The following is a 14,605-nucleotide window of genomic DNA, read 5'->3' as shown; positions in this document are numbered from 1 at the left end:
ATTAACTTTTTACAAAAAATAAAAACCTAAAAAATAAAAACAATACTAAAACTTGGTTAAAATTTATTTTCAACTAAAATAGCTTTTCAAAAATAAAAAAACACTGTCTTCAAACTTTTTCTATTTCACAGAAAATATTTGTTTGAAGACAATATTTTTAATTATTGAAAAGCTATTTGAGTCGAAAGTAAATTTTAACCAAGTTTTAATATTGTTTTTATTTTTTGTAAAAATACTGTTAATTCCATTTTTCCCGAAATTATACTGAATATTGAGAACAATATTTTTAAAAGATAAAAGTAGTTTAAAGCCAATGTGTCAAAGTTTTGGAAAGATATTTGATTCACAAATCAATTTTCACAACTTTAGTTAATTTTTTTGTTTAGGTTTTTATTTTTTGTAAGAAAACTGTCAATTTGATTTTTCTCCAAATTTATCCATATGTTGAAAACAACAATTTTTATAAGATAAAATAAGTTTAAAGATATAATCTCAAGTTTTGAAAAGACATTTTGTCGAAATCTAATTTTTACCAACTTTGAATAATGTTTTTTTTAGGTTAATTGGATTCGTTCCCAAAAAATACTATTTTGGTATCACGTTACAATATATTAAACAAAATTTAATTTAAGTCTCTAGCGCCAATGGTTCATGAGATATTTAGGTTTAACCAAAATGTTCACTTTTTTTAAACTGCTATGGTTAAAAAACCAGCAATTTTCTTGATAGCCCTTTCTGCACATCTTTTTTCATTATAATCTGTATAACAAAATGTATTTGAAGTTGATATATCTTCTGGTTCTTGAGCTATGAAAGAGGAAAAAACGTCGTGAATGTACCAACGTTCGGACAGACATCTTTCTTAAAATCTTTTATTTCGAATCTAGGGACCTTGAAACGTCGAGAAATATCAAAATTTTTATTTGATCGGACCGCAAGTTCACAAGATTACCTTTTGTTGTTGGACATATTTTAGAAAGCCAAATTTATATCGATTCTGATTGAATTTTCAAACACAACCAATGAGCACTGAAATGCACTCAAAAATGCGTATTCAAATTCAGTTTAAAAACGCATGAATACAATTTTGTTGTTGAATTTTTAAGAAGCTTTTATAACAGATGTTTCTAGTCTATAGTACACTAGATTTAAAAAAGAAAAGACACATGTTTAATCCTTTAAAATAGTAAAAATAATGTTAGAAATGGCAGTAGTTAAAGGTGCACAGCTTAAAGTCAAATTACTTTTATAATCCTTTAAAAACAATGACAGTTCATGTTTTTCAAACTTCAAATTAATCCCAGGTGATAAATGAAATAAAATTCCTTTGTTTATTTTCTAATTTTTGTCGTCCAAACAAAAAACAAATGAAACAAAATGTCACTCACTCACCGAAATGCCTGCAGAACAGCTCTAGACGGCCCACAATTCCCCTGCATGCCAGCCGGGGCTTTCAGCTTCAACAGCACCACCCTCACAATATTGCACAGAAATAGCAGATTCAACAGCATAGATATGCACACAGGTACTATGTAAATATTATTAAACGCAGTTTCGTTCATCCAGCAGCTGTGAAATAAAAACACACAAAAACATTTTTTTTAAAAAACATCAGTATCAGTCCTAAGCAGTGCAGGTGGCAGCAGCAGTTAGGTCTTTCGCGAAATGTCATAGGCAAATAAAAATACAAAAATTCAATTTCAAAAACTCACTGGATAACTTCTTCACCTGCACCCGCCAGGTAGCGTGAAAGTCCATAGATAAATATAACAATCGCCGGTGAACCCCATCCAAAACCAATCAGCCATTTGAGAAGCTTTTTCTCCGAAATAAAAGCCGAAACGAGAACCGTGTGCAGATAGAATCCCTCGCACAGCATCCAGGAGTAGTTGCTGATCAGAAAATAGTGCATCACCAGGTGCAAGGCTATACAAGTGGGCTGAAAATTGAAAATGTAGATGAAAATTCGCAGGAGTTCGATTCACATGTTTTTCCCAGCCCAATATACAATGTATACAAAAATGGTCAGTAGGAAAACAGACTTACCGGGTTAGCGTTGAGCAGTTCAATGTCGACAAGGACAACTTTGTACCAAACCAGCCAAAGGGTGTTGTTGACCGCAAACGAAGCAAACAGGTTCATGTGAATTGTGATGCGGGCACATTTCAGGGATCTGCAACACGAAAATGTATGCAATGATAATTAGATTTTGATAGAATTTTCATCGTCCCGTTTTTGACCCTAGAACGGGTGGGCGGTGGTCCTGACCGATTGTGGGCTTTATGCTAGAGTTGATAAAGTTTTGAGTTATTGTCGTCGTGTCGGTTGGTGGGTTTGTTGGAAATAATTGGTCAGAATGGTCTTTTGGGTTCCATGTACATAGCTCTCTGATGTTATTTTTGGTATTTCTTTAGGTCATGTGTTTCGAATATAGTAGCTTTTGTGTTTTTGAAAATTTACGTTTGACAAAATTGCCATGAAATTTAATTGTCTGATTGTTTTCAAAGTTGATATCATTGCATCGAGTGTTTAATTGTTGCCAAAAATCAGTAATAATTCAAGCATGGTCCAAAGGTAAAATTAATTTCGCTATACACAATTCAACTACGAGTATTTGGAAGTGCATTCTTATGAAACCCACAATAACAGGGATGAACATTTTCAGGAAATAAGTTCAACTACGAAATGAATTGTTTTCCTAAAACAAACATTTAACTTTACCCTCACCTACGCCAAGTGGAAGAAAAACTTTTCTAAGCCATTTATAATTGAATTTCGATCTTTTTAAAACGTTGGATAAGCAATTAATTTTAAATCACTTTTGTTTAAGAATCTTTTACAAAAACATTTACCTTCCTTCGAAGCTGCTTCGAAGCATTACACAGTAATTCATTGTATTAATAACGTTAAGTCAACAAAATTAAATTTTTAGCTAATTGAAAAGTTCTTCAAAACTTCTCACCACCATGTTGAAGACAATTATTTTACTATCCTACAACAACAACCCATTATACAAACGAGACTTCAAAAAACTCCTTTATAAAAGTTTAAAGTAATTTATCGACTAGAATGTTTTCAATGTTCTTGTGACTTTTATCTTTTTTTATCGTCTATGTTGAACTTATGTACGTATCTTCATGTGTACAAGTAGGACGTTCCTATCTGCTTGAATGAATTTTATGCAAGAACTATGTTAGGGACCTTTCAACGCTTTATGCAGTTAGTTACTTTAAAAGTTTCACTTTTATTTTGTAAGGGTATTTTGTAAAATCTGGCAACAATCAACCGCTTTATTTTTGTGCATTTTGCATAATTAAGGCCATAAATTGTTGACATTTATGTACTTAGTTTTTGAAGAATGAAACTAAAAGTATTTACACAAAATTTAATGTGTACTTTGGTGCTTGTGCGAGGGATAATATTTTGTATCGTTTTTGTCACATGAACGATTATAAATTTGTCAGTCAGCTGCCATCCTTTAAAAATTATTGTTTGTAGTTTAAAGGTCAAAGTTTATTTGGTATTGTAAAAGAAGATCAACATACTATGTTAGATATGAATATAAATACGAAAAAGAAGACAAGTACAAAGCCAGAGGTTTGTTATTCAAAATATACAAAAAGTGATACACGGCGAATACGTAATACTCTTTTTTGGATGATTGTTAAGAATAAGAACTTTGCTTGAATATGTGCCGAAGCATATAATGTTTCTAAACGAATAAATTAACAAAAGAAGATGACTTTAAATATTTATAGTTTGGAATACTTTTTTTCTAGTGTTCATATACACTCTGGATCAGTTGCTTGAGCTCTCTTTTTTATAAAATGTTTAGTCAAGTCATGTTTTATCGTTTGTTTTCTTTTGATATAAACACTAGGCAGACAATTTTATTAAAAATATTAATTGAGTAAGAAAATAGGAACATTCATAGATTTTTTTTGATTCTGTAAAACAAAACGGTTGCTTAAACTTATTTTAAGATTCAACTTATCTTGAGTTTAATACATTGAGAAATGGGAAAAAGAACTGAGTACGAAGTTTAATTAATATTGTCAAAAATAATAGTTTTAGAAATTTTATGTAAACCCTAGAAGTTTTTTTAAACAAATGAGAAAAAAAAATATATGTCGTTGATTTAAATTTCTCTATCATATGAAAAAATTCAAAAAATTTAAAGGAATACACTACTTAAGAGTTAAATTCCAAACATATTTTTAAAATATTTTTAATTTTACTTTTAGTTAACAACATGACTATATTTTATGCAATAATTTGCGCTTGTTGATTGAGTTCTGAAACTTTGGATATTTTTCAAAGAAACTTTATAAACCTTTATTTTATTTAAATGCACTTAAGGAGTTAACATAACAAAACACAGTGTTTGTGTTTGAAAAGGAAAACAAATATTTTTCAGACATTTTCAAATATTGTACAATTATTCAAATCGGTTCATTAGTTCCTGAAAAAAAAAAAAAACTTTTAAAAAACAGTTCTCTAAGGGATAAACTTCTGGAGCGATACAGATGCCAACTTAAGAAAAATCAAAATCTATCTGGTTATTTTTGAAAAAAACTAGAATTTTAAATTTTTGACCAACAAATTTTTATTTAAGGACTAATATTGATTTTGAAGTTTTAACTTAATCGTCTTAATTATTTTTTTTGTAAAATATAGTTGTACACATTTTTATACCAATGTAATACTTGCTACAGAAATTACTATGTGTCGCAAGTAAAAACAGAAAGGGATACCGATGCGCATTGATTTTAAAGTTTTTAATATAACAATGCAAGGCAAAACAGAGCCAAGATAAGCATTCCACATTCTTGACGTCCGGTTGAAAAAAGAAACTCTTTTCTTGACATTACGTCAGATATTGACCTCAAGTTTAAACTAAAAAGTTCTAGAAGTGAATTAATTTGTTTCTAATTTATTAAGAAATAAAACATAAACGCCTTTTTTCAAAAAAATTACTAAAGAAATTTACTAAATAATGAATGTTTAACTAAAGAAAAGTGGAATCAGAAAAATGTAGGTGTTAATTTTCTATCTTTTGATATATAAACTTACTTTTATTGAAAATTACATGGGGATTTTGTCACCCTTTCCCGTTTCATTTGTTTCCTCTTTTATCAAAATTTAAAGGTTCAATATTTAATTACAACTAATGATGTACTTGTCTACTTTTTATATTTATTATTAAAAGTCGTTAAATACTAACGTTAACAATACTTATTAATGTAATATATAATTCAAATATAAAAACTTAAACTAAACTGTTGAAAAATATTAATTTGCATTTTATACTTTTTATATTATCATTTGGTGAATAAATACAAGAGTGAAAGTTTTTATAGATTTCAATTAATTAATTTAAGTTTTTAACGTGAGAAAGAAGCTTGTTTTGAGTTATTTTTTAATAGATTTGATCTTCAAATAAAGCCTTAGAGCTTCAATAAAGTTAGTAACATAGGCTTACAACTTTATTTTATTGAAACAAAATTAAACTTTGAGTTTCAAACCATCAATACGCGAAAGAATTTCGGAAATTACGCTATTTTTTTGTGTTATTACGTTCATTCCTTGGACTATGAATAAAGCCAAAAATATAGCAAAAAAACTAACTAAAATCTCTTTATTTAATCCACGATAAAACTCATTAATTCATTCAGTTGCTAAAAAAACAAGAATTAAAAAAAATTGTGTCAACAAAAAAAAACTCAAATTTGATGATGTTGTTTTTTTTATAACAAACAAACTTTAAAATTTGTTACTAATTTTTGAATAACTTCTCGACGAAGTTATTACACAAAATAAAAATTCGAGTGGTACCCGTGGCATGATGGTTAGTGCGTTGGACTGTCATGCTAGAGGTCTTGGGTTCGATCCCTGCCTATGCCATCTAAAGTCTTTTCACGGGTACTGCCTCTTGCGAGGAATTGACAAATTCTCCAAGAGTAACTATTGTCATGAAAAAGTGCTTTCTCAAAATTAGCCGTTCGGAGTCGGCATATAAACTGTAGGTCCCCTCCATTCCTGACAACATTACTCGCACACAGGAATGGTTGAGAGTTATAAGTCACTAGGCCTTGGTTCTCAACGGACTGTCGCGCCACCCAATTTATTTTTTTTTTTTAAAACTCGATGCCGATTTTCGGTATATGTATGGAACTTAACTTTGACAATATTTAAAACTCAAGCATTTCTTCGCATAATTTTTGAGTTTTTGTAATTTAAGATCAGCATAGTATGCCCGATACATAAGAACGTCTGAAGCCATTCGTCAGGTCCTTATCAGTGTGGCTTTAGACCAGGAAAGTCCACAGACATAATTGGAAGATCTGGAAGATCAAAGCGTGATGTCAGTGGAGCGTTTTTAAGCATTGCGACGGACGTCTTGTGGTCATTTAGGGCAAGACCAAGTATATGCTGTCATCAAAAAAGGACATTGAACAACGACGTCTTGGACAAAACGTCACCATGGCCAGCTGTAAATTTGAGGTAGTTAAGGACTTTGTCTACCTAGGCACCGCTATTAACACATACAACGACACCAGCGCTGAAATCAAACAAAGAATAACTCCTGCAAATCGCTGCTTCTTTGGACTAAGAAGGCAATTGAGAAGTAAAATCCTCTCTTGAGCATCTAAAATCACCATCCATAAGACATTCATCATCCCGGTTTTCATTTATGGCGCTGAAGCCTGGACCCTGTCAAAGAAAGATGAGAGCGTCTTAGGATGCTTCGAGTGAAAAATTCTTCGGGTGATTTTCGGTCCCGTACGCATAGATGGAGAATGGAGGAGAAGATATAACGACGAACTGTACGGGCTGTACAGCGACACTGACCTAGTTAGCAGAATTAAAGTGCAATGGCTTAAATGGCTGGGTCATTTAAGGTAAATGGACATCAACACTCCAGCCCGGAAGGTCTTCGAATTCGATCGAGGGACGACGCAGTAGAAGAAGAACGCGACTCAGGTGTTGCACTCAGGTGGGTGAAGACCTCAACCAACTTGGCGTGCGAAACTGGAGACAGCTAGCTAGGGACCGAGCTGCCTTAAATAAGTAAGTAAGTAAACCAATTTGTCTAAACTTTTATCTTGTCATTATCGACATAATTTAAATAGCTATTATGACTACTTGTGCAGTCTCAATAGTCGTGTTCAATATATATGCTTATTATGTACAATTTTGGCCCACCCTTTGATTTAAAAAAAGATTTAAAACTAAAATAAAGCGCCCGAAAAAAAAAGAAGTTTAATGGGTTTAAATACTCATGTAAATTTTGCACTTTATAAAATTGTCAGTGTCCGCAATATTTTACATTATGCAGCTCTTACGTGTGACTTTTTGGCAAACCGTCCATTTTTACGTATTTTTTTTTATAATTTGGATTGTACATACAAATCCTTGTGGATTGTCGAAACTTAGTCTAAAACCGGAATGAATCTTCAACTGAAGCCTTTCGAAAAAGAAAAACATTGCTCAGACGATTTCTAATACAATAGACCCCCAAATTTGAGGGTCTAATAAATCAAAGTTTTATCTTAAACTTAGATCTAAATCAGAGTCCTGATGTTTGAGAACTTGATGAAAAATTGATTTGAACAGAGGTATAATTTATGAACCGAATTTTAGTTAGTAGAACTTTGGCAAGAAATTAGGCGTAAAAAGTATAAAATTTGAATGTTAGCGTATTTTTTAAATTTGTTTTGGTTTTATTTTTCCTAAGACAAAAGTTGATTCTAAGACCCTTTTTTGAAAACATAAAAATCACAAAATTAAGTTATATGATCATATTGTATTGAACTACATCTTAGTTTTATTCTTTTTTCTACAAACATATTATAAAAATTCAGTCGATATCATTTCAAATACACCGAAAAATATTTGTTGTTCTGTGACAGTAACTAAGTTGAACATACATTTTTTATCGAAATCAGTTGAGTAGATTAAGAGAAATAAAGAATAAGAACAATTTTGAAAGGCTATTTGTAAAAGAAAAACTATTTTAAGAAACTGTGTGAACTGTTTTTTGAAACTTTGAACTTCTGTCATAAATCAAATTTTATGAATATTCCTTAAATGAACTATGAGCTACCAATTTAAGATTATCACATAAAACCTTACAGTGGTAAAATATTTTAATTATAATTGAGCATAGCCTCAACCAACTGATGTGGAGTGTATTTCAATTTGCTTGGTAGCGATAAATACTTTTCAGCGAAAATTGCAATTTTTCTCTGACTTTCTTTTTTGCATGAATACGCTTTGTAAATGTTTTATCAATTTAAGACAAACCAAACTTCTAAATTAATTTCAAACAATCCTTCTTATTGGAATATCGATTTTTGTTGTTGCTGTTAGTCAATTCCCCGTATAGCCATCGTAGAGCAACGTTTTCATTTTCTTTTTAAGAGAAAATACACTTTCAAATGCCATAAGCATCAGCATCAGCAGTTTCAAGAGGGAATGGCAACTTGAATTTTCAAGAGTTGTTGATGTTTGTTTGTCTTTCACTTTCAACCTTTTTTTTGTAGTATAAAATGTTTTCCAACACACAAAGTATATTATTGTTTAGAGTTGTGAAAATGAAGTGAAAATATACAAAAACCTCTTGAATAAAATAAGGAGAGTTTGTTGAACTTTTATTGGGTAAAGATTTGTTTTTTTTTTTCCAGTACTTGGTCAACGGAAAATTGGACACGAGTTTATGATTTTTGAAGTGTATGTATATAAAAAGCATCTTAAGTTAAAATTAGAATTCTAATCTACATCTCGACATCATGGTTTACATGAGCACATAAAACACTTGAATATCATTTTGAACATCCTAGTGACGTTATATAGAAAAACATATTACATATGCACTTACCTAAAGTACCCTAGAATTGCCAAGGACAACAAGATGGCAACCAAGGATATCCCATATCCTGTTTCATAAATTAAATTAATGTTCATTCGCAACTGTGAAAAGAAAAAAACAAATCAAATTTATGAACATTCCATGTAATGTGTTATTCACTCTTTTGAAATATAAAAAAGAAAATAAATTAAATGATATTTACCTCAAAGTCGTCAAAATTAACACATGTTGTGTAATTTGACCAAGTCTTATTATTTGATGGATGTCTAAACCATTCACCATCGGGCATACATTCCTTATGGGCATATCCTGTAAAACAAGATAACAAAATCAAGGACGAAAGGAAAGGGAAGTACATATATGTAAGTTACATGATAATATTCAATCATTTTGATACATGACATGCAAAACTGCTGTTGGAACACAAATTATACATTTGACACATGTTGAAAGTATAACAACTAAAGGAAATTATGCCAATTAAAGTTTTTTGCTTTTGAAAACATTGTAAACAAGAGGAAACACGGTGGTGGTGGAATTTATCACTCCTTTCGGAAGATACTTTGTAATTTATTGTTAAATATCGTGGCAAATATCAATTTTACTTTGACAGTTAAGTGCAATAAAATAAATTTACACTGTGAGGTAAAACAATTGTCACCATCAAATAATTGGAAATAACCATAAAATGTACGTAATATTTCGACTTACAATGTCAAAATGAATGGATATAAAACATGTCTGCAGGCAAAATAAATTTAATTCAAAAAGGCCTTAGTACACTTCCACAAATTGTATTTCAGGAAGAAGTGGGCTAGTATCCGTAGCGTGGTGGTTAGTGCGTTGGACTCAGTCGTTAATTGACTTTCAAAGAGTTAACAAGTGGTTAAAAGTGGAAAGTAGATAATTTCAAAAAAGTGCATTTGTAAGGTTTTTTATTTAAGAAGGCAGTAAGCCACATTTTCTTTTAATTAATCGGTAGCCGAGTTGAGGTGGCGTCCGAAGACGGATCCAGAGGTCGTGGGTTCGAATCCCGTGCGGAGTGCACGAAAAACATTCTTGCTTTTTTCCACAATCGAGAAATTGTGGACTTCATTGATTGGGAAGAAAAGCTGATGGAGAAGGAGAGGAAAGCAGGGGTATCGAAAGATACCTCTGCCAACACATCGGGCGATGTTGCGGTGGTGCCAGCAGCGGTACCGCAAGCAACCGCAATAACATCAGGTCAGGCATCTGACCAATGGATAAAGGCAACAACCAACAAAAAAAGAAAAATCAAGAAGCATAGCCCAAATAAAGTGGAGAGGGCCAACTCCGCTAAACGGCGGGATATGAGGAAAGAGATGGAGGGTGGTAAAGGAGGAATTACCACCGAAAGTGAGTTCTCAGACTACGCCGAGTCTGAGAAAACAGAGTATGTTTCCGAAGGTGGAGAGGGGCTCTTCAGGTCTCCGAATATGCATCTAATCATATCGGAGCCAGAGCCAGTCCCGCCGACAACGAAGGCTTTGGAGGTAGAGGCGGACCTCCAAGAGGAGACAACGCTTGTAAAGGCCCTGCAAGCCAAACAAGCACAAATAAGCCAATTCGAGGAAAACCTCAGAAAGCTCAAGGAGGAAATGGAGCCCCTCCTCAGCCAGTTAAAATTAAAACAAGAGGCGCGCCGACAACAAGAGGCAGCTCAACGGCAACAAAAACAACTGCAGCAAAAACAACTGCAGCAAAAACAACAGCAACAACAACCACAGCAGCAAAACCAACCACACACCAAGCCCGCTACCAAAAACACAGGAGCGGAGCAAAAGAAAAAACCGCCATCAGCAGTGACAGGCCCAAATGTTGAGGGCCCATCGACCTCAACTAAAGCATTGGAGCAGCAACAACAGGAGCAGAAACAGCAGCAGCAGAAACAGCAGCAGCAGAAACAACAGCAGCAGCAGCAGCAACAGCAGCAGAAACAGCAGCAGCAACAACAGAAACAACCACAGCCCAAGAAAGAAAAAATACCACCGATAAGAACTCATAGAGTTGACCTGGACGACATAAAACAGGTATGTAAGTCGGCCACTAAGGGCAAATTTTTAATTAAACTCTTAAGCGAAAAAGAAAAGAATTATTCGGTCCAGTGCTTCTCACTGGCCGAATACAAGCTTGTGAAAGAATTGTTAAAAGAGGCCACAGCTGAGTTCTTCAGCTACACGCCAAAAAGTGAAAAGTTTAAGACGGTCCTTCTGAAGGGCATAAGTTCCTGCACGGAACCGGAGGAGCTCTTAGCTGAGCTCCGCCAAAAAGCCAGTGACGATCTCGATTTTATCGGGGTCAAGCCTTTCACTACGGTGAAGTCAAGACGAGGGGGTTATAAGCTGCCAATGTTCCTCGTAACATTATCGCCCCAAAGCAGTTTGAATAGTGTCGAGAGAATCACAACTCTCGACAATCAAGCTGTACGCTGGGAGACATTAAAAAGGCACGACGACATTCTACAATGTACGAAGTGCCAGAGGTTTGGCCATGCCAATGCCAACTGCAATATGCAGTTGCGTTGTGTCAGGTGCGGAGAAACCCACAAAGTAGGAGAATGTAAGCTGGGGAATGAGCGGGTTGAGGATTTGACCCTGCTCAAGTGTGTCCTTTGTGGAAACCAAGGGCACCCGGCTAGCTATAGGGGTTGCCCTAAGGTCCAGGAAATGAAACAGAAACAGGCCAGTCAAAAAGCCGAAATAAGTCGAACAGTTCGACAGGCTCCAACACAAAAATTCGTAGATCCCAAATTTTCCTACGCCCAAATGGCGTCAGGGAATGGGAACACGAGACAGGCTCCACCAACGGTTGCCCCAAAGGCCCCTGTGCCTAAGGCACCAGAGGTGCAGCCTGACATTGTAGCCTTGTTGTTGAGCATTCAAGGTCAACTAACAGGACTGCAAAGTCAGATAAAGGAGCAAGGCAAAAGGGTAGATCATCTCTACTCTTTGTTGCCTGGCCTGGCGCAATTTAGACAATAATGGGCGCGCTGCCGGAGACGCGCCTAAAAGTCCTAGCTGTGAATGTAAATTCACTGATTAGGATTGAACGAAGAGCCAATATGTTTCAATTGTTGAAAGACTACAGTCCCGATGTGTTTATGGCTAGCGAAACTAAGCTAAACCACAAACACAAATTGACTCATAAAAATTACAATATCGTAAGAAGAGACCGGCCCGACTCCACTCAAGGGGGTGGTGTCGCTCTCTTTATACGAAAAGGCATTAATTATAAAGTCATATACAACAATGAATTGCGAAAGCTCAAGACGCTAGAAGTTTGCGTTGTATGCATCTCTCTCACTCAAGGGAAGCGGATGTATATGATTGCGGCTTATGCGGCTGGAGCTCCGCAGGTTACTTACTTTGCTTCAGAACTCGAGATTCTTTTTAGGGAACTGAAACTGAGCTTGGAAGAAAACTATTTCATCTTGGCCGGTGATTTGAACGCAAAACATGAAGATTGGGGAAATCAACATAGTAATCCCAGAGGTAATCATCTTTTTAATTTGATGAATCTTTACAGCGTTGAATATGGCGTCGACCTGCTGGCTACTGAAAGGCCATCGTATCCAAGAAGCGGCTCCTTTCTGGACCTTTTGCTGTACGACACCAGACTGACAGTTACAGACAAAGTGGGTAATCACCCGCGAAACTGCTTACAGACAGTCGAGTACGACAGTGATCACTGCGGACTGGCTGCTATAATGCAGATTCCGAACGAACGCGTGGAGTTGGAGGAATACGTTGCAACGCACTCTTACAATTACAGTAAGATGCGTTGGCCTCGTTTCACCAACGCCTTAGCGAGAGAACTTCGTTCGAGTGACATAGCCCCACCAAACAACAGAAACCTGACAAATACAGAAATCGACCAACATTTACAACAGATGGACGAAACAATAAAACGAACGATGGAACGGACAATCCCAAAGTACAGAGAACGGGACCAAATGGACGCTTACAGAAACGCGACAATCGACGCACTGCGAAAGCACAAGAGTGGCTTACTGACAAGACTCAAAAACTTGTACAGACGACTTACAGACCCACACGACTTGGAGGTTAGGACACTGAAGTCGTCAATAAAAAATGTCAATCTGTTGATTAAGGAGAACTACAGGTTATCAATTAACAAGTACTGGGACCGCAAGATCCGGTCAGTTAATTCGAGCGACCCTAGTATGTTCCCTAAAATCAACAAGATATTCAGAAAAAAGAACGACAATGACCTTCCGAGTCTGAAACTCCAAAGAATCGAAGAAAACAGAGACGTACTCATGACAGCGCAAATAGATCCAGAAGAAGCCATCCTTGACGATGACTATTATATAATTGAAGATCCGAAGGAAAAAGTGGAGGCGGTGGGAGCTGCTTTCCAGCAAGTGTACAAGGTGAATGTTAGCATTCGCCCCAACCACGACCTGGAAAACAGAGCCCTACTTAATCACTTTTACCTTCGAAATGATATGACACAATGGCGATCTGAGAACCGCGGTTTCATGCGGTTCAATGACGATTCCTTGGCAAATGCCATAATCGCCGAGCAAACGGGACCAAGTCCCTTGTTAGTGACGAAGGTTGAGCTTCAGCTCATCTTCAATTCAATAAAAAACAAAAAGTCAGCAGGTGTCGATGGTATATCCAACGTTGTACTAAGACATTTACCGATGGAAGCAATTGACATATACACCACGCTCTTCAATAATGCACTGAATAATGCATATTATCCAGTGCATTGGAAGACCGCTGTGGTTCATCCTCTCCCGAAAAAGGGAAAGGACAACTCCAACCCGTCAAATCTTCGGTCGATAAGTCTTCTTCCGAGCATCAGCAAAGTTTTCGAAAAGATCATTAATAGGGCTCTGACTAAGTGGGCTGCGGACAACAAAATAATTCCGGATAAACAGTTCGGGTTCAAGGCGGGTCATGACACAATTCATGCTGCGTCTAAACTCGTTTCTGATATCCAATGGAATAAATCAAAACAACAATGCACAGGTGCTGTTCTGGTTGATTTGGAAAAGGCCTTTGACACCGTATGGTTAGAGGGTCTTTACCTAAAACTGAGCAGGCTTGGCATAAGCAAGCCATTGTTGTATATACTTTATGATATGCTTAACGGTAGAAAGTTTGTTGTCAAAAGTGGCAATGTAACTTCTACCACAACATTCTCAATTAAAAATGGTCTTCAACAGGGAGCGGTGAATTCGCCGATTCTCTTCAGCATTTACACCAGCGATCTGATAGGTAGTCTTACAAAGGCAATTGCGTACGCCGACGATCTAATTGCGTACAGAACGGCCCGAAAGGTTGAGGTTATTAGAATTCTCTTGCAGCGTGATTTCGACAAGATTCAGCGATATTGCGACGACTGGAAACTGAAAATAAATGTCCAGAAGTCAGAGACAATTCTGTTCCGGACTCCGTTGGCTAAGGCCACGAGGGATACGTGTAAGAATTGGCGCAAGATGGTCATCGTTGATCTTCACGGGCAGCCATTGGCGAGCAAAAGTGTAGTGAAGTACCTCGGTATCTGGTTAGATCAGTATTTATATTTCGACAGACATATAAATGCTGCTCTGACCAGGGCCAGAGGAGCCTTCGCTCTGACGAAACGACTGTTTTTTAGCAGTCGGCTTGACACCAGAGTGAAGGTAATTTGCTACATGGCCCTCATACGGCCAATGATCGTTTATGGTTGTCCTGTGTG

The 14,605-nt window shown here is 35.7% G+C and overlaps 1 protein-coding gene across 1 annotated transcript in view; it reads right to left on the bottom strand.

Annotated features, from left to right (window-relative positions):
- The window catches only part of LOC129950289 (calcitonin gene-related peptide type 1 receptor), a 148,448-nt gene that overhangs the window by 24,096 nt on the left and 109,747 nt on the right, over positions 1 to 14,605 (bottom strand). The window contains 5 exon segments of the mRNA XM_056062183.1: positions 1,393 to 1,569; positions 1,713 to 1,939; positions 2,047 to 2,173; positions 8,882 to 8,973; positions 9,075 to 9,181. Coding sequence (XP_055918158.1) covers positions 1,393 to 1,569; positions 1,713 to 1,939; positions 2,047 to 2,173; positions 8,882 to 8,973; positions 9,075 to 9,181 — 730 coding nt within the window.

Source organism: Eupeodes corollae, chromosome 3 (genome assembly GCF_945859685.1).
Source record: "Eupeodes corollae chromosome 3, idEupCoro1.1, whole genome shotgun sequence".
NCBI classification, from domain to species: domain Eukaryota; kingdom Metazoa; phylum Arthropoda; class Insecta; order Diptera; family Syrphidae; genus Eupeodes; species Eupeodes corollae.
Note: the sequence above shows the minus strand (reverse complement) of the source record. Positions and strands in the feature narration are given on the sequence as shown.